Raw genomic sequence first — 19254 nt, 5'->3', positions numbered from 1 at the left:
AAAATGTCAGCTTTAGAGACTTTTTAGACACTGGTGGAAGGACTGTTTATCTGTAAGTTAGTGCATGAAAGTAAATGTATATAATTCTCAGCAAAATGTATCAGAAGTAGAATTACTATTGCAGAATGGCCTCTTTCAGAGTATTATTACTTTATATGCTGTATATATTATTCTATTGGAATATTTTTTGTTACAATAAGCTAATGTATAATTTCAAAAACAGTTCATGTTTTGAATGAAAACTGTTTATCTGCAAAGAAACTAGTAATAGCTGGCAAATGCAGAGTAAACAGGAATATTACCTCCTGAAATGTAGTGAAGAAGACTTAATCGACTTGCTTATGTAAAGAACAGGTAACTCAAAACTTTACTTAAATATGGACTCATTGCAGTGCCATAAACAGAAAAAAATCTGCAAATGAATAAGATGTATCTGGTAGTGTAAAGTGGAATGAATAAAATAAAGTCTGTAAAAATGTGGAAATATAAAGTGAAATAAATAAAAGACTGAATTAGGAAATAAATATGTAGAAATATACAGAGAAATAAAAGAATAATGAATGTGGAAAGAATAATGAATGTGGAAAGATTATAAGCATTTTTTATTTATTTTTATGTTTTTGGTATATTTTTGTGTCTATATTATTGTACATATTTTTAAACATAGACATATTTATTTTTCTTATAAATTACTTTATTTTTCTGTGTATTTAAAAAAAAAATCTATATATTTTTTTATTTTACATTTTTATCCTTTTATTTTTCCTCATTATTTTCCCTGTTGCTTTTGCTTTTCCCTAATCGACATTTATTTTGGTGGGTTTTTTTTCTATTTTTTATTACCTATGACAAGATATGTAATAAAGGACCACATTAGGCAAAGGCAGAGATTTACAGAACGGAGCGGAACCCATTTCCACATTTCTGTTCCGGGGAGGATTTATTTTGCTGTGACACACCATCTATGGCTGTCAGAACACAGCCGTCCACGCTCCAGTAGAGATATTTCTTTTTCTGCTGTCTTCAGTGTTGCGTTTTAGCAGCCGTTTTGGTAAGTGGTTTAAAGATTTGGTTGAACTTTAGTCAACCTTGTATTTGCTTTGAATTTTAACCGTTACAAAGTGTTTACTGAAGTAACTTCACGCAGACTTACCTAACGTAACGCTAACTGTTAGCTCTCTTAAACAAGGTTCAAGTCAGTCAGGCCAAATTAGCTAACTAGCTAAAATAGCGTCACTCTTTGACTGATTCAGAAATTAAACTGATTAAATCAATTAAGTGTTTTAAAGGGTCTGTCAACATGGCAGTGAAATGCAAGCTAAGCAATTATCAGTACTGTAATTATTAATTTATTAAAGGGACAGTTCACCCCAAAATCAAAAATACATAATTTGCCTCTTTCCTGTTAAGCTGAGCGCCATCTAGTTCCACTGTGTTTGAGAGAAAGCAGACATCTCTATTAACCTTATCTCCAAAATTCAGCAACTCACACCAAAATAATCTAGATTAATAAATAAATCCTCAGGTAGGATTAAAAATATGTTTTTTTGATAAAGGGGTGAACTCTAAATCCTGTGTGTTAATCACAGAGGACTACAAAACTAAAGCATTATCTTATTATCATTATCTTAATACTAAAGGCACATAGTCCACAGCTGGATACATATAATTATTTGAATGGTGTCTCAATTTTTGATGCCTCTGCAGTCCTCGTTACTGCTAAATTTATTAGCCTGTGAAGGGAAGGCAGACATGAGCGACCTCTACACACGGTGCTGGTTCTGTCCTTTTCATCAAAATAAATGACATAGTTTAAAACAGACAGATAAAAATGAGTTGCTAGCTTACCGATTTTTTTTTATTTTTTTACTATATTTTCTCTGGAAGTCTGTGGCTTTATAAATATTAGGTGAGTCTGAGTCAGTACAAGCGATCAGTTGTGCTTTTCTTCTTCCTTTGTCACTCTGTAGAGTTGATGTGATGTCAGATAAGCGTCAGCGTGCCAGAGTCCAGGGCTCCTGGGCCAAACCACTGCCAAAACACACAGGACCTGCAGGTAATGTAAGAGTCAGTGTATGCTCAGGTTGTCAAAAGTATCAAAGCAGTTATAGTTTTTCAATCCCAGCTCTTTAAAATCTATAAGTGTTAGTCCTTATGTGTTGCCTCATTTTCCTCAGTAAATGTTAAGGGACCCGTAACGGTACCTTAAAAGTGAAATCATTTGTGGAATGTAAGACAATGGCTGAATTTATAGATTGAGGAGGAGGAGGAGATACCAGGAGAAAGGGAAAACCCACATTATGACAGATGTGCAGAGTATAGATTTAGAATAAGGTTTGCACAAGCAACTTTGTAGGTAGCTAATTGTGGTTAACTAGCAGTTAACATTAGCTCTGTCTCATATATTAACATTATCATTACTGCCACAGTAAAATTTTCATATTTATTCATTAATATATGGAAAGCTTGTAAATTAACCCCTCATCTTAGGGAAATATTTTGCTAATCAGACAAACCTAAGTTTGAACCTGCAACTAGGCACAGCTCGTTACTTTGTTTTGTTTACCAGGTGCGGTCCCAAACCACCAGCAACCCAAAAATGTCAATCCAGCCCGTCCGTCTTGGGGATGTGGGCCACAGAAAACACCTCAGACATTTGAGTTTCACCAGCCCACCAAGGTAGACCGTGAACATAAAACAATGCATCACCGTTGAATTTTGTGATAATTCATTTGGTCTTTTACGATCTGTTAGAATGTTTTATAAGGAAGTGCTGACTCTTTCTTTTAACTGCAGCCTGTTAGAGATGTTCCACCAGAGAAGGTGATTGAGTAAGTTCCACTTTTATATCTTCAAGAATTCACTTTTTCATGTTAAATCTATTTTAACTTGTTGTTATTTCATTGTGTACACATCGGTTGGCTAACATACATAATTTTGTTCTGGACAGGCAGGCAGGTGATTATGAGATCAGTCATGGACCATCAGGAGTGTCAAGGTGAGTAAAGTGTCACTCAGAGCAGTGTTTTTTTCTGAGGACCAACTTTATAAAAAATGACTTACCATTGTGGCCCAGTTCACAATAGGCCTCGGGAAGAGTCAATTTGTGCACAAGTGAACATTCCTGACCATTTTGTGCTGCCATTTCCACATCAAAACAAACATATGAAAACATATACAGATTTTAAATATTTTATAAATGAGAAACAAATGCATTTAGGCTGAAATAACAGGCCATCTCATTGTTTGTATTTCCTTTCATCAGAGAAACAATTTGGAATATTTTAACTTACTTGATAAAATAGACAAAATAAGTGCGTTTAGCCACAACTATCAATAACATTATTTGTCCCCAGTGGGGCAATTGGACACAAGGCACATAAATTCAACACTTGGACCATGAAAATACAGATACACGGTAAAACTGCTTAGTCAGTTAAAAAAATTATATATAAAACAACAACAATAAGTTACAATAAAAGAGAAGCAGTAAGTTAATTAAAACCAATGAGTTAACCACTATGCAGTATTATGCAAATGAATTACCTTTTCCTCCTGGAGTTTAGGAGGGAGATGGCAGAGGGGATGAATGGGTGTTTGTATCTGTTGGTTTTAGATAGTGAAAGTCTAAAGATGCTTTGTAAAAGGTGTGCTGCAGGTATAAGTCTTTCCATGTCGTTTACTTTTCCTGTGACCCACCTGTGGGTCTCTGGGAAATGACTGATTTAGAGAGAATCTTCATTCAGTGAGACGTGTGGATGAAATAGGTTAAACCGATGACCAATGACAAATCTGTGATTGAGTTTTACGTCCACTAGATGGCACTGATCCCACAAGTAATAGTGTATACAGCTTTTAGTGAGTTATGCAGCCAACTCCATTTATGTTACCTATGAGGACACGTGGAAGTGAGCCATGTTTTTATTAATGTGGTAACATGTGCTGTACATAAAACACAGCAGACAAACAGAATATCTTCGTTAAGATTTTAGGGATTGAGTTTATACTTTCAGCACTAAAGTACCTGAAAAATTTGATGGCCACCTTCTGTGCCAAGGTGCCCTTGAGCAAGAGACAAATCTCTCATATTGAACATCGCTCTTTTGCTAGTTTTTAGTCTCAGATGTAATGAAAATGAGATTTTTAGACTGTGTCTGCGTCTTAGCTAGATTTACATACCACTTACCTCAGATCATGTGCAACATTTAAACACCAAATGACACTAAAGGGGGCCAGTTTGCCTCTTCAGTACTGTTTGTTGATTGGTGAAAAACGTTGGACTGGGGAGGCTGTGTCCGACCATTTCTGTAACTTTCCCAAACCAACAAACCAACATTCGCACCCACTTCACACAATGATTGGCCAGTTGTACAGAGGTGAGAAATGAGCCAGGGTGTGAGCTTCTCTCTGATGCTCTGTTTTTCATCTGTTGGACAACTGTTTGTTGTTGTGGGAGAAACTGTCTGAAAATGTGCACATTCCCATACTGAAATGATATTTTGACTCGTCCTTTTCTGTGACAGCTGGCCAATTTTAAACACTTGATTTCTGATGTGGTTGGACAACACATTAACTAACCCTAACACCAAACACTTTCCAAATCTTTTGGGTGGTTATTTGCATGTAAACCACTGCCTAAGTCTTCTGAACTATCTATACTAGATGAAACTTTATGACTTCATTAAAGAGTCAAGTGTTTTGAGTTCTGTGTTTTTAGTGGTTCACAAATCTGATTTGTTTCCTGTATCTGTTGTTGAGTTTTAGGTTTTTTAAAGGCCCATCTAAGGATGGGAAATGCAAATTAGCTCAGCTATAAATGCTGTGGTGTGTGGCATTGGTTTATGCTTCACACTTGTACCTATACAAATAAACATTAAATAAATAACAAATAAATAGAAACAGGAAAAGGAATTTTTGAATTGTGTTCTAAATCCTGAGGCAACCAGGGTGCCTCCAGTTTGGAGAATTCTGTAGAAACAAATATATGAGCCATGTATTATATTTATCCACCTCACTTTCCTTCGTCTGTGCGTGTGTGTGTGTTTGTTTGTCTTATCTTTCCATTTGTCCAGACTGCGTCTGCTGCCTGGGTTTCTCCCCCCAGAAGAGGCTGACTGGATGTTCAGTAAACTGTTGGCAGAGCTCCCCTGGTCCCAGAAGACCAACTACAGACAGGGTGGGTACCGGGGGCTCAGGGATATGTGAGCCTGTGATGTGGACTGGAGGGTGAGAAGGGGTTCCCCACTGATTTGGTGTTGGGTACATGTTTGTTCTAGTTTCATTAGTAGAGTGTTGAACCTTTTAATTTTCCTCATGTTTGAGACAAGTACTTGGAGAAAATTTACTAAGTACTTAGTAAACATGACTGTTTTTTGATTCAAGTAGAGCTGCAGCCTTCAGCCTTTTTTGATTAATTAATTAGAAGATTGAAAGAAAATTAGTTGCCAACTATTTTGATGATCTGTTCTTCATTTCAATCATTTTCAAGCATATCAAAAAAGATTTCTGCACACCTGAATGTATGACGGGTGCGTCGGAGGAAGATTCAATTTGAAGAAAACTAGAAAGATGCTTTCTGCTGATTTATTAAATATCCAAAGTTTCGAAAATCAGCAGAAAGTGAGACAGTGTGTGGGAGTCTTTCTAGTTTTCTTCAAGTCATTTTCAAGCAAAAATGTTTAACATTTGCTAGTTTGACATTCTTAAAGGAAAAGATGTGTTGGTCTTTAACATTTATAGTAATAAATGAAGAGTCTTTGGGACAAAGGAGGCCATCTGAAGACGTCACTTTGGCTCTTGGAAATTGCAATGTGCATTTTTTTTTTTTTTTTACAATTTATAGACTAAACAATTATTAGATCAATTTTGAAAATAATCTGCAATTAATAATTTTTAGTTACAGCCCACATTCAAGCTTGTACAGTAGGGTTGCAAAATTTGAGAAAAAGCAAAAACTGTAGCCATTCTCTCTTTGCACGTGCGTAACTTGTGCAAAGGCTTCATTTTGCAAAACACTTGACATTTTCTTTGAAAAGGAAAGAATAGCACACATTGTACCCCAGACTGTATACAGTGAGCCTGTTGAGCTGCTGCCAGGCTTTTGCCTCAGAATCAGTCTTTTCTCTCAGCTGGCACTCGTCCATCTTGTGTGTTACTCTGCGATAGCCCCATAGCAGACAAACAGCACGATAAAGACGAGTGACTGAGATGATGTCTTAACACGGGCCACAGCAGCAAGTTGTGTAATCTCGATCCATCACTCCTCAGACTTTGTCAACAATGTCTGCATGATGTTTGGGTTAAAGAGGAAGTAGTGGAAAAAGGATGTTAACCCTTCACCTTTCTTATGTTGTCATTTATCCCATCTTGTTTTAAAACCCTCCTGACTCACTTTTTCCAACAATTGCTCACGGCTCCAAATCGGATCCTGTTGGATCCTGAGTTGGGTCGAGGTTTTGTTAATCTTTTCCCCCCTGACAGCTAAGAGTCAGGCTTTTGAACCTTGATGAACGACCAGACATATTTATAAGCAGTAGCTCCAAAGTCCCCCGAATAATTCAGCGCCATAAAAAGCGATGGCTGCCTGAACAGTTTGTTTTGGTTTCAGCTTGTTCTTGTACCAGGGGGCCGGCCAAAATACACTAATGACAGAGAATTGGTTCTTGGAAGAGATGTGGTCGTTCCCAGAGAAGGACCAACAGAGGAAGACTGACAGAGAGAAACTGGATTAAGATGTTGACCTTACCTCACGTTACCTTCAGCTAGAAATAGATTCTGATGAGATAGCAGGTGATCATTGTGCATTTGTCTTGATGCTGGAAAGGAATACATTAACAACCTAACTGTGTCATCTTTCTGCCCTACTTATAGTTGTCATTCAGCAAAAACAAAAAGAAACAGCTATGAAAACAGACTGGATCTATTCTCTTTTGATGTTAAAATTGCCATGACCTAATTACTGATGCAATATAGAAATGGGTAAGTGTGCTGTTTTTCTATCATGCAAACCGTCCACAGACGTTGTTCTCCATAAAGAAAAAGGGTATTTAAAGCCTGCAGGCGTGTTTGATGCTGAAAAGATATTGAATAGACATTTTTGATGGAACATCGCGTCAATGGGCTGCAACATCCGGAACCATCTTTATGCACTTTTTAATATACATTTAATTTTTTAAAGAAATAAATAAATACCGAATTAATATTCAGGTATCAGATCTAAGGCTGGATATCAAATCTCATTACTTTTTGACAAAAATGTGTTTGTGTGCATGAAAACGTGACAACTATCAAAAATCGGCTTTGATCAGACTTTTAGTTCTGACATTTCCTGATCTGAATTCAGGAAACGTTTCCTGATTATATTTTATTTAAGCAGCAACGTTGCCAGAATTTTGAGAATTATGTGCAACTGCAGCAGCATGGCATCGCAAATGTGAATGAGTCTGGAATCTCTCGGTTTATTTTGGATTTCTAAGGGGCGTTGTGAATGATTGCGGACTAAAATGCATCTGGACACAATCGTATGGACCTACGACGAATTAGAGCAACGAAACGCGTGATGTAGCGCTGAAGGAGAGAAACATATGAACAGAAAACAGTGTGCAGAGATGAGCTGTGATGGTGTAACATTGACGTGTCTGAGAGCAACGATACATATTTTGTTGTCTAAATCTGTGGTTGTCAAACTGGGATTCAGGTTCTTTAAGGGGGTCGTAGTTTATCCTCAGCAAAATGAGGAGTATAATTTTTAACTTTTATCGCATTTTTTGTCAGTTGGATCAACAAATAATGAAATGGCGTCTGTCAGTCATTTTCTCGATTAATTGATCGTTTCTTTTGGTCCAGAAAATGGTGAAATATGTTAATCTCTGTCTCCCAAAGCCCAATTTGACGTCCTCAGATGTCTTGTCTTATCCACAACCCAAATATATTCAGTTTAATGTCACAGAGGAGTAAAGAAAACAGGAAATAATCACCTTTAAGAAGCTGGAATCAGTTTTTAAAAATTAGAAACAGCCATTATATCACTCTCCTCAAAGAAACTAGACTCCATTGTCAAAAACCTTCTTTCAGACTTGACAGAAACAAAGTAAAAGTCAATAAAATTATGTTTATTAGTCTCTCCACAGTTATAACTTACTCACCAACTCAAAATAAACCCTTCACATGGTTAGAAATGAAAATATTCTGGCTCTACCTGCTGTTTCCCCTGCTGCCTCCCTCACAGCCATCTTGGCTGTTTCGTGTTAAACTCGCCCTCTATTAGATAAACAGTTGTGATTGGCCCAGCCACGTCCAGGTTGGCTGGGAATCTGTCTTCATGGGAGGGTGGGCCAGATATGTCTGCCAGAGCAAATCAAACATGAGCTTGCAGATTTGTCTGTCTCCCAGGTTGCAATAGACCTGGTTACAGATAGAGGACACAAAATGTCCTGACCGTGGTATCAGTAGGTTCCTGTGAGGTAAAGATGTGTTTGTTTGTGTGTTTTGTTGCAGGCGAGGCGTACGATGAGCCCAGGCTGACATGCTGGTATGGAGAACTGCCCTACACATACGCTCGCTCCACCATGGCTGCTAACACACAGGTTAGATTAAACTCACTAAACCTCCAAGACTTTAAAGAAAAACAAGCACTTTTCTCACATTAACATTACCCACACATTTATTTTACATTAGTTCCCATTTTTCTTTATTGTTTCTTAATTTTACACCATGCTTTATGTTTTATTTGTTTTTTTGTTGTTTTAACCACTCAACCATCAACTGTCTTGCTTCCCCCACCTTTAATTTTGTGCTGAACTCGATTTCTTCCTTTTTTCCCCCCTCACAGTGGCATCCATTGCTGTTAACCCTTCGCGAGGCGGTGGAGCAGGCGAGCGAATGCAGCTTCAACTCACTGCTGTGTAACCTGTATCGGGACGGCCATGATAGCATCGGGTGGCACAGTGACGATGAGGCGTCCTTGGGTGCAAAACCCACCATCGCCTCCCTCAGCCTGGGCGACACCAGAGTCTTCAGCCTCCGCAAGCAGCCTCCACCGGTGAGGTGATGGTAGAACATGAAAATTAGTTTGCCAAACTCCAAATACATGTCCATTCTTACATTAGGGTAAGATACAACATAACAAATATGCTGTTTAAATACTTATTATCTCTGCCAGGCGTCATGATCATCAGGGATCGTGCATTTAATCTCATATACTACTGGATCCATCAGCCAATATTTTTTGAACAGTTGCTGTCTCTGTCATTTTCTTAAACCTCTCTTAAACTTTTTGCTATGTTATTTTATAAAAAGGCTCGTTTCATTATTTTCCCTTAATTTCAACATTAAATCCAGCTTGCTGTTTTTATTAAAGTGGTCTCATAAAGTATTTGATATTGCCCTCTAAAACCAGCAGACACTCACTCTGACCTTTCGCTGTTTCTCATGAGTTAGTTTTGGAGAAAGACTTGGCTCACAGTCAGGGAGGCTCTCTCCTGCTTCTACTGCCCGCTACTTAATAAAGCAGAACTGCTGTGCAAATCTTAATAAAAAAAGAAGCGACTGAGGGTATCGGAGTGCAGAACAGCAGCCAGTGTGAGGAAGTAAAAAACTGGACACAGAGGGAAGGCTTAACTGAGGTATTGTGTTTAGACTCAGCAGAGTATTTAGAGGCCTGTGTGTAGTCGCTGTCTGTTATTTCAAGTGTTAAAGTATACACTTGGTAGGAGGCAGGCTTCATTAGTCATGATGTCGACATTTAGTGGTGATGTGCAGGTTTTTTGTTTTCCTTTGTGCATTGATGTGCTTTGAGTCATGTGACGGTGCATTGCACCGATGGTGTGTGTCATATTACATGATTATAGATTGTACTTTACTCTTTATGTTTCTGTGTTAGGAGGAGAATGGCGACTACACTTACGTGGAGCGGATTCGGGTCCCTCTGAGTCACGGGACACTTCTGCTGATGTCAGGAGCCACACAAGATGATTGGCAGGTAGGCTCCCCCAATCAAATGTAACACCTGACGCACCAGATCGTTTGTTTCACAGGAAAGTCTTCCCTGGAAACTGTTTGGAAAAGAGAAGGCGCTTTCAAAAAAAATAATTGGAAGATGATTGAGACAGGCTACTTGCAAGCAATCACTTCAACAAATCACATGACGAAGTTGTCGAAGCCAGTTAGAAAAAGAGTGAAAACATCTTTCCCATTAAGAAACACCTTCAGTGTTGTTCTCTGCTCCTCTTTCAACAAGGAAAGACTCTCCAGTTCAGATAATTGATCTTTGCTAACCTCTTAAGAAACCAGCATTGTTTTTTTTGCTGTCGTTACACATAAACCACGCCTGTCGCTGCCAGCAGTTCCTCGCAGGATGCAGAATCGTCTAAAACACTGTACAATAGTTGTTTATTTGTTGTTTTTTTATGCCTCTGCACCGATGGCAGCTTTAGCTGGAAGCATCATGTTTTCGATATGTCCAGTTGCTGTCCCTTAATACCTTTTTGTTAAATTCCTCACAAGTTACAGGCCAGTATCGTGGTAAATTCCACATTATATTCCTTCACAAGTCTTCACTACATGCATTATATGAGTCTGGACAGTCAGGGGTGTAAACTGCAGCTTGACAGGTTGCTGGATACATACAACCATGGAGCAGTAATTCTAGTTTCTTTTGGAAAACATCTTTGTTGCCAAGTGTTAGCTGCTATGGTGTTTTCACCCTACACATCCTAGAGTTTACTCATCAGTCAGACAGTTTGAACAGTAGTCTATGTCTTCTTCCTTGTGTTTTATGTTATTGTTTTTGCTTGCGCTACCTTCTTAGGGCTTCTTCTGTTTGTACCAAACAAACTTGCGTACAGATCACATACTGTCCTGTGCAGGAAAAACTTACAGTAACCTTAAACCACATGCTGTGTTTTATCACTCCGAAATATAGGATACTGATACTGAAATGTTAAAAAGATGTGTTATTACTTTAAGGCTCATCTGGCACTGCACTGTAACAGTAATTTTTAACATTATGACATATCTCCAGTAAATAATAACAACAAAAAATAACTGCAAATATTTGTTGTCCCTGTGGTGCCTCTGTGTGTCTTGTCATCATTACAGAAATAGTATATAAGACTATATATAGTTAAGCCTTTGCACTAAACTCCCCTTAACTATTATTAAAACAGAAGCCATGCTACAAACAGTTACCTCATTCAACTCTGGAAATTTACAGTAAATAAACTGACCTCACCTGCTTTACTCCTGGGTGTGCATGTGTGAGTGCGAGTGTGTAATTGCTTCCGACTCGACACACGTGAGATGACAGACCTGTGTTCAAGGCGCTCGGGTTCTTCCCCTGACCAACGGGCAGCGAGCACCATTGGAGTGGCTCAGAGCAGAGCTTCGGCATAATGAGAGTCATTTGTTTTAAAATCAGGGACAGCGGCCGCGTTTACATGAGTGCATGAAAGAGGATGAAAAGTGCGAGTGTGTAGCTGGTTTCAGGTAGAAACAATCTGGGTCACACTCGACAGTGAGAATATATTATATTAGTTTGAATTTCATTATGACTAAATGTTTTCAGCCTTTGGAAGAGTGAATAAAAATGTCTCTTCTGTCTAAAGTAGGTCATACTATTAGCTTTACCTTTTTAAAACAGAAAAAAAGATGCGTGAAGGCAGAACAAAACAGTTGCACAAGGGAGGAACGCTGTGAATACTTAATGTCAAAGAAATACAAAAGTCAAGCAGAAGGAGGTGGTGAGAAGAGTTAGAGGAGGAGAACTGGACACCTCAAACACTTTTGGGTAGAAGGATAAAAACAATGTAAGAGCAGAATCTAGTTTAGAGTTGCACATAATCAAAACTCCTCCGTACCAAAGTTAAAAGTTTTTTTAGTTTAGTTCACAAAATCAAGCACCATCCTCCATTTTTGTTGGATCATGCTGTTAGACTTTATGTCTTGATTTTCTGAACTATGGATCTGCATTATAACGGTATTAGATTGCAAAAAGACTCTAATATTTCCAAGCATTGGTTACCGAGCTTCTAAATTTGGTGGCCAGTACACCTTTGTCGGTCCAAACGTAAATAACAACAGAAAATAATCCCAAACACTGGTTGTACTGTTCAATAACTTACAAAATCGTCTTAAAAATCAACATGAAAAAGAATAAGGTCATGATCCTTCCTGGAAAAACAATTGTGATATGATATTTTTACCATATCACAGACTTCTATTCTGAACACAGTTCATCAGGCAGCTGGAAAATCAGTAATATAAGAAACGGAAGACAGAATATGTGTTTACTGTCTTGCCAGTTTAGCATGTAACTGCTTCTTATTTCAGCTGCTCCCTGTTAGGAGTCACCACAACAGCTCACATGTTTGCAGCCAGTCATCTGTGTTTAAGCAGTTTACACAAAATTGCAAGGGTCTTACTCATTATATCCACATTACTGATGTCGAAATCGAGGTATTTGGTCAAAAATATCATAACTTTTGATTTTGTCCATGTTGTCCAGCCTTACTTTTTATCCCACTGGACAGTTTAGTCTACAGGAATGCATCATAGTCTATAAAATGATCACTATTTGAAAATTTACAGTAGTTATTTTAGAGAAAATGTCCATACAGAGACATATATTGTATATCAGGGCTTAGCCTAAAAATATCAAGATGTTATTTATAAGACATATCGCCCAGCCCGCGTCTCACTGGCAAACAGCCTCCACCCGACTGCTTATTTGATCTGGCGAAGGTCGTTTATGCCGGATTCTGCTACTGATGACCCTCCCCATTTATGGACTGGCTTTGCAAACCAGGCTTCAGTGTCTTGCCCGAGGACACTCGGACATGATAGGAGGAGGTGGGGATTGAACTGCATAACCTGTGGTCAGTAAACAACCCGCTGCACCTCCTGAGCCACCGTCCCCTGTGCATCTTTTTTTTAGAACTATACCACTAAAAAGGTAGTCATAGTTTTGGATTTTCTATGCGTTATCTTGCGCTAAAACAACCTAACTGGCCACACTAAGAAGTCAGTGAAAATTAAAAAGAGTGACAGAAAAACAAAGTGGACGGCGGGGATAAAAAGAAGGAGAACTACAGAGACGGTGAAAGAGGTTTGAGCTTAAAAGAAGGTCACAGGTGTTTTATGGCGACACCTCCCCGAGTATCTCAACAAAGGTTTCATCTCTCCTTTAAAGATCTTGCCAGAGAAAGAAGATCACACCGTCCATTAATTCTCTCTGTGTCACTGCGGTCCCAGTCTGCCTAATAAAACCTCCTGGCTCAGTTAGGGAGATTTGGAAGTGAGTGCTAAATATTTAACTAAACCTGTCAATCCTGCTAAAGTACTTCATTTGTTTGAAAAAGGATACAGGGTTATTTCTGCCTGTTCCGGGCTCCTTCTTTTGACACTGTTGTGGATTAGCAAACCTTTCACCTCCTTCTGAGATGTAGGTGAGGGAGGAAAGTGTGGAAAACAAGGAAATCATTCTCATGTGCAGAAGGTCCAGACGTACTGTGAATGAGTTGAACTCGATGGAGAAACACTCTGTTTCTGTGTTATCCCAGGAAACATTAGCACTGTTTTTGCAAAAGGGAATGAATTTGACTTTTACCCCACATCTTAAAATTATAAGAAAATGGTGTTTGTTGTACGTCGTCCACTTCATCTATGGAGAGCAGAGGTCAGCTGCAAAACAAAACTACCCATGTGTTTAGGAAACTCCTTCTTTTCTCGAGTGCTCATGTTTGTTTTCTAATCTCAGTTGCAGGCCTGGAAAAGTCTGTGTTTGTTTTGTTTTTATGGAAGCTTATTGCATTCACTTGAGAAAAAAGGATTAAAAGGGTTTTTCTGAATTAAATGGTTCTGTTTTTCTGAATTGATGATAAGTTTACATGTTATAAAAAATTAGGCTCTCTTTTTCTGAACTCTTGAGATAATCTTTCATGTAAAAAATGGATCTGTGTTTTTCTGAATTAATGAGATGATCAATTTGCACCGTTTTTCTGAATTGAGGTAATTTTTCATCTAAAACAATAAATTAATTAGATAATTTTACAAGTAAAAAAAAATGTTTCTGTTTGTATGAATTCTTGAGATAATATATCCTGTAAAAAATCGCCTGTTTTTCTGAATTAATTTGATTTCCGAATTTGTGAGCTAATTTTTCATGTAAAAAAAAAAAACATCTCTATTAATTTGACTTTAGACCCAAAAACCAAAATGCAGCACACTTGTTTCATGTCAGCTTGTCGTGTCAGGCGAGCCAGAACAGGACACAAAACTAAACTTAAACTTTGCAATAACATGCTTGTGTCCAACTGGAGGCTTGCAGTCTCTGAGAAAGAGTCTAAGCCACTACCTCTTAACTTTATTAAAATCTTCCTTTTATCTGATTCTCCGTCTCCACCAGCATCAAGTGGCCAAAGAGTACCATGACCGAGGCCCACGCATCAACTTGACCTACAGAACCGTCTACCCAGAGCCGGAGGGCCACAGGCCGGGGACCAAGCTGCGATTCACAACCAAGTAGCTGTGAAATCGCCCCTGAGTCAGGTACTTACAGTCGGGCTGAGGAAACTGTGTCTACATTTCAAACAGTGATCCATGCAATGCTACATCTGATGGTTGGAGTGTGACCAGGACGATGGAGAGATTTTGCAGAACAAGGCGAGGTAGTGTGTGACCATCAGCGCCCTTCTCAGGGAGCTTGCGAGTTCCAGGCCACAGTATGATTAACAGCTTCCTGCAACTTAAACAGGGAGATTTGCAGCTCTGCCTGAATTCAGATGCACCGTAATGACACCACAGTCGTGCCCAGTGGTGATTATCAGATGTCAGAGATTTCAGAAAAGTTAAAAATAAGTGATATTGAAGGCTAATGCTTGATAAAATGTCTGTGTCTTTCTTTGACTTTATTTATTTATTCAGCGAAGACAGTTGTTTATGTTCATTTCAGACAATAACTTGATAGTAGAACTCAGCATCCAGCAGTGTTGCCAACAGGTTTTTTATGGGAAGCTCTCGGTTGGTAATGTTAGACATGGTATAAACAGATTGCATGTTCGTACTGTGGCATTATATTTGCCATGGTGATTTGTTTGTTTGTTTGTCTTTGCCAAACTTTCATTTTGATCCACATGACATGTCATGAAAAGTGTCTTTATGAAAGGACAGCGTCCCGAGCGCTCGCTGCACAGAAAGTCACTTGTCGATGTGACTTTTGGTGAAATGCCCTGAAATGTAAATGATTTCCTGCCTTGTTAATCTCGGGGAGCTTTTTGGAGAAAACATAGCTGCTATAAAAAGGGAAGGAACAAGTAAAGTGGCCACTTAGGCCAAATTACAGCTCCATCAGGACTCAACTTCATTAATCGTCCTGTTGAACAAGGATGGTCTGACCAGTCCCTCAAAGAAGTAGTTCAAGTTTTTTAAAACTTCTGTTATATCATGGACCATCTGAGACAAGCTTTCACATGTGGTTTGAAGTGGTATCTGCATAGTTTAGGTTAACAAAAAACAAACATAACAAGTCAATATATTTGTGTTTTCATATGAATAATGACAAATGGTTAAAGACAGAGAAGGAAAGGAAAGTTACCTGCATACCATTTGTTATTTGCAAGTTTTTTTTCTTGATTGATTGATTGGGGAGTGTTTACACTAAACTTTGTTGTTCAGTTTTGGAACAACCTTTGTTTCTGGTTTATTTGAAGTGTCTGAAGGTACGTTTAGTAAATATTACAGAACCAGTAAGACCTGTATTTGTCCATTGATGTCACTGACATCAGAGTTAGCTGCTGTTTCAATATGAATACATGTTCATTAAAACCTTTCTTTGGTAAACAAATACATAGAGAAAACTATATCATTGTTTCTGGTAAATATCCTGTTTTAGACAGATTATGTTGCTGAATCACTGCTGAATTTGTCTTCCTGTTGAAATTATAGCTAACTTTGTACAGACATCTACATTTACAAAAGACACCACACATTGAAAACTAAATCAGCATGCATGTACTACAGAGAATAGTTAACTTTAGTGGTATGTCAACCACGGCATACAGTGGGAAAGATGAATCTCACAGCCATAAAGAGAAGCCTGAAATGAACATTATAAACTAAATAAAGTGAAGGGAAGCACTGTGATTCTTGTAGATTTAATGTAATGGTTTGGTTTCTATGCTTTTTGTAAAAAGCTCCGTGTTGATTTTGTTTAAATGCAACATTAGTGTAACAGATAGAACAATAATACTCACACTCTTGGTATTTTGGCAGGTTACCAGAGCTACTCTTTATGGGAAAACATCTTTGGGTCACATTTCAACATGACATTGACATTTAAAATTCCTTAAATGTCCTAAGGGGGGAATAAACACTATACAAATAAAACTGACTTGACTCGACACTACCTTAACAGCCCACGTAATGAAATATTCTGTTTATTTTTTAACACTAAAGAGATGCAAGAGGTGTTCTTGTTTGCTGTGGTTCTGAAATAAACAGTTGCTTCTTTGAGTTCTCTTCTATTGTGTCCTATGTGCCAAAAAACTGACATTTGTCAATTCAGCACCTTATACCTTTGATACATAAAATGGTATTTATTATTTTAGCAGCACTATGTTTCATGGGGTGGGCTTAACATTTTATATAGGGCAAGCAAGTTCAAATAAAATACCACGCTCTGATACAAAGTTTGTCATGAAAATATACTGCGTCTGTGCATATTGTTTGCAAAATACAAAGAGCTGTGAAAGGTCTACGCCAGAATCTCTGAGACTGCGGACGTTATGCAACCGTTGTTGTAATTATACCCAAAAGATGTGATAAGGTTGTTTAATGGAAAACAGTTCTTGATCATTTCCTCGTTGTGGTTTTATTAAAATCATGTGCCTTGAGAAGGTATGCAGACAGGTTTTTTGGGGTCATTTTTGCTCTGACCATCACACTGGATTTAGATCAAAGCAGAGAGGTTAAAGTGCGGACTCTCAGCTTTAAGTTTGCTCAAGAGTTTTCACATCAATATTGGATGCACAGAATAGAATCCTGGTCTGCTATCTACTATCCCGTTTTGAAACGGTTTATATTTTGTATGATGAAGGCTGTTTTTTAGGGGGAGGGGGGTCGCTCGATTGGCCAAGTAAGTCTCAACCTCAGTCAAACTGATCATGTGTTTTACTTGCTGAAGACCAACCTGACTGCAAAAATATCCCAAGATGGACAAAAAGTCAAGATTGAGAGGACAATCCTAACACAGTATCACCGGGGAAGGTAGAGCTTTGCAAAGGAAATGTAATATGGTAACTTTATTTAGGTCTGTCTTCATTGTTTTATTCATTTTGGACAACTAAATCTGGGGAATACGCTTAAAAATGGCTACTATTCCAAGTCATTCAACTATTGTGAATGAACAAACCCTTATATTGATGCGTGAGAGTCAGCACCTTACCCTTATAGTCACTGCTTCATTTTAAAAATCGGTGTGTCAGAATATTGAGCTATCACTACAAAATGAGTGTCCTTGTCGAAATACCTTCCGCCATGTCTGCTGGGATGATTACAGCAAAAACTTAATAGTTTGGCTTTACTACTGTGTTTGTAGATTTTATTCACTTCCAACCCATTTTTACACAAACTCACATGCAGATTTAAACTCCACCACCGTACATATACACACATGCAAACACTCTAACTAAAAGACCCATGATGTCAGGACAGTCGAGGGTCATTTGTAACATTGGCTGAAATTCAGTAAGGCTGTGAGAAAGTATCCAGCTGTAGCTTTCAGTAACAAGTCACAGTTCTGTTTCCCCAGAATTCTGATAATGTGTTTTTGTTGACCTTCAATTTTCCCACTCAGTCAAAACACTGAACACACTCGTCTGGGCGATTCCTGGTGATATACTATATGTTATTAAATATAGGCATTAGGTCACTGCCCTGTAACATCAGCTTGCTGGTGCAATATATCACCCTCTATGTAGTTTATTAATAGTTGTTTGTGTGGTATGGATTACTCCAACATCAGGGCTCTTTGTAGAGATTCACCAAAAGCAACTTTTTGTCCAATTCAAATTTTTTCAAGTCTGAGCTGCTGATTCAGATTTTCTTTCTTTCTCAGAACTTTAATTGACAGCACGCACAAGCACTTTTTAAAACTTTTTTAATGGAAAAGTAAATTGTTTCTTCATAATAGGACATTGACTATTAAAAGACCAGTCTGTAGGATTTAGTGGCATCGAGCAATGAGCTTGTAGACTGCAAATACCTTATCTCACCCTCCCCTTCCAAGTGTGTAGGAGAACCTACAGTGACCACAAAACTCACAAAAAACATGATAGGCCCTCTTTAAAGCCAGTGTTTGGTTTGTCTCTTCTGGGCAACTGTTGAAACATGGTGGTACAACATGATGGAAGAGGATCTTCGCCCTCTGTTGATATAAACGACTCATTCTAAGGTAGCAAAAGCACCTTTTCACCTATTTTCAGGTGGTTATAGACTGATGAAAACACACTTATGAATATTATGTTCCATATCTGACATAATCTGTCAGTAGATCCCAGTAAATCTGACATACTGGAGCTTTAAATAACTTTTACATTTTCTCCTAAAGTGCTTCAGGTTACTGCTAGGCCCTGTCCACTCTTTCTCTTCAGCCTTTTCCTTTTTCCCAACCCTTTATTCTCCCATCTTTTCTTCTCCTGTCTTCTGTCTATCGCTCCTCTTAACGCCGATGACATGCAAACACGGGCGTGTGTGTGACTGTGACCAGCGCCGTTTAACACGACTGTTTTAAATAGGCCCAACTCAACTGATCCCTCTCAACCGCTGAGAAATGGGAAGATTGTTTTGATATTGATGCCTCATGTAACAGAAAGTTCTGCTCCTCAGAACAGAAGAGCTGGCTGGAACGAACTGTCTTGTAATTCCAATAAAGGTGGTGTACAAGGGAGTTTAAACAGCCGAAGAGAGGCAGATATAGTCACATGGATTAAAGACCGAGATCATTCCATGATGATATAATCAACTTGCCACACACAGAGTAAAATATCACTGTCAGAATGTCTTCAACTTTATAATTACACTTTAGTGCACAGATTGCCTTTAATGTACTGTAGTGGTCTGAATATACGACAAGAGCTTTATCTGGAAATTGCGTTTGAAAAGACGGAGGGAGGTTCATCTAATTTTAGGGTTGGCAATAATGTGAACACCCTGTTTTAGTTTGAGAATGACACCTTCACAAATTCAAAAAGTGCATTCAAA

The 19254-nt window shown here is 38.3% G+C and overlaps 1 protein-coding gene across 1 annotated transcript; it reads left to right on the top strand.

Moving 5' to 3' along the window:
* Window positions 1-1978: 1978 nt before the first annotated feature.
* On the top strand, window positions 1979-14893 carry alkbh3 (alkB homolog 3, alpha-ketoglutarate dependent dioxygenase). Its single transcript, XM_084735007.1, has 9 exons — window positions 1979-2056; window positions 2570-2679; window positions 2797-2831; window positions 2951-2998; window positions 5073-5176; window positions 8497-8585; window positions 8831-9040; window positions 9881-9979; window positions 14402-14893. Exons 1-9 carry the CDS (start codon window positions 1981-1983, stop codon window positions 14519-14521), a joined length of 891 nt encoding a protein of 296 aa, XP_084591133.1. The 5' UTR covers window positions 1979-1980; the 3' UTR covers window positions 14522-14893.
* The last annotated feature ends 4361 nt before the right edge of the window (window positions 14894-19254 follow it).

Source organism: Lutjanus erythropterus, chromosome 13 (genome assembly GCF_056507025.1).
Source record: "Lutjanus erythropterus isolate fLutEry1 chromosome 13, fLutEry1.hap2, whole genome shotgun sequence".
Lineage (NCBI taxonomy): Eukaryota > Metazoa > Chordata > Actinopteri > Lutjaniformes > Lutjanidae > Lutjanus > Lutjanus erythropterus.
The sequence above is the reverse complement of the archived record's forward strand: the minus strand, read 5'-3'. Positions and strand labels throughout refer to the sequence as shown.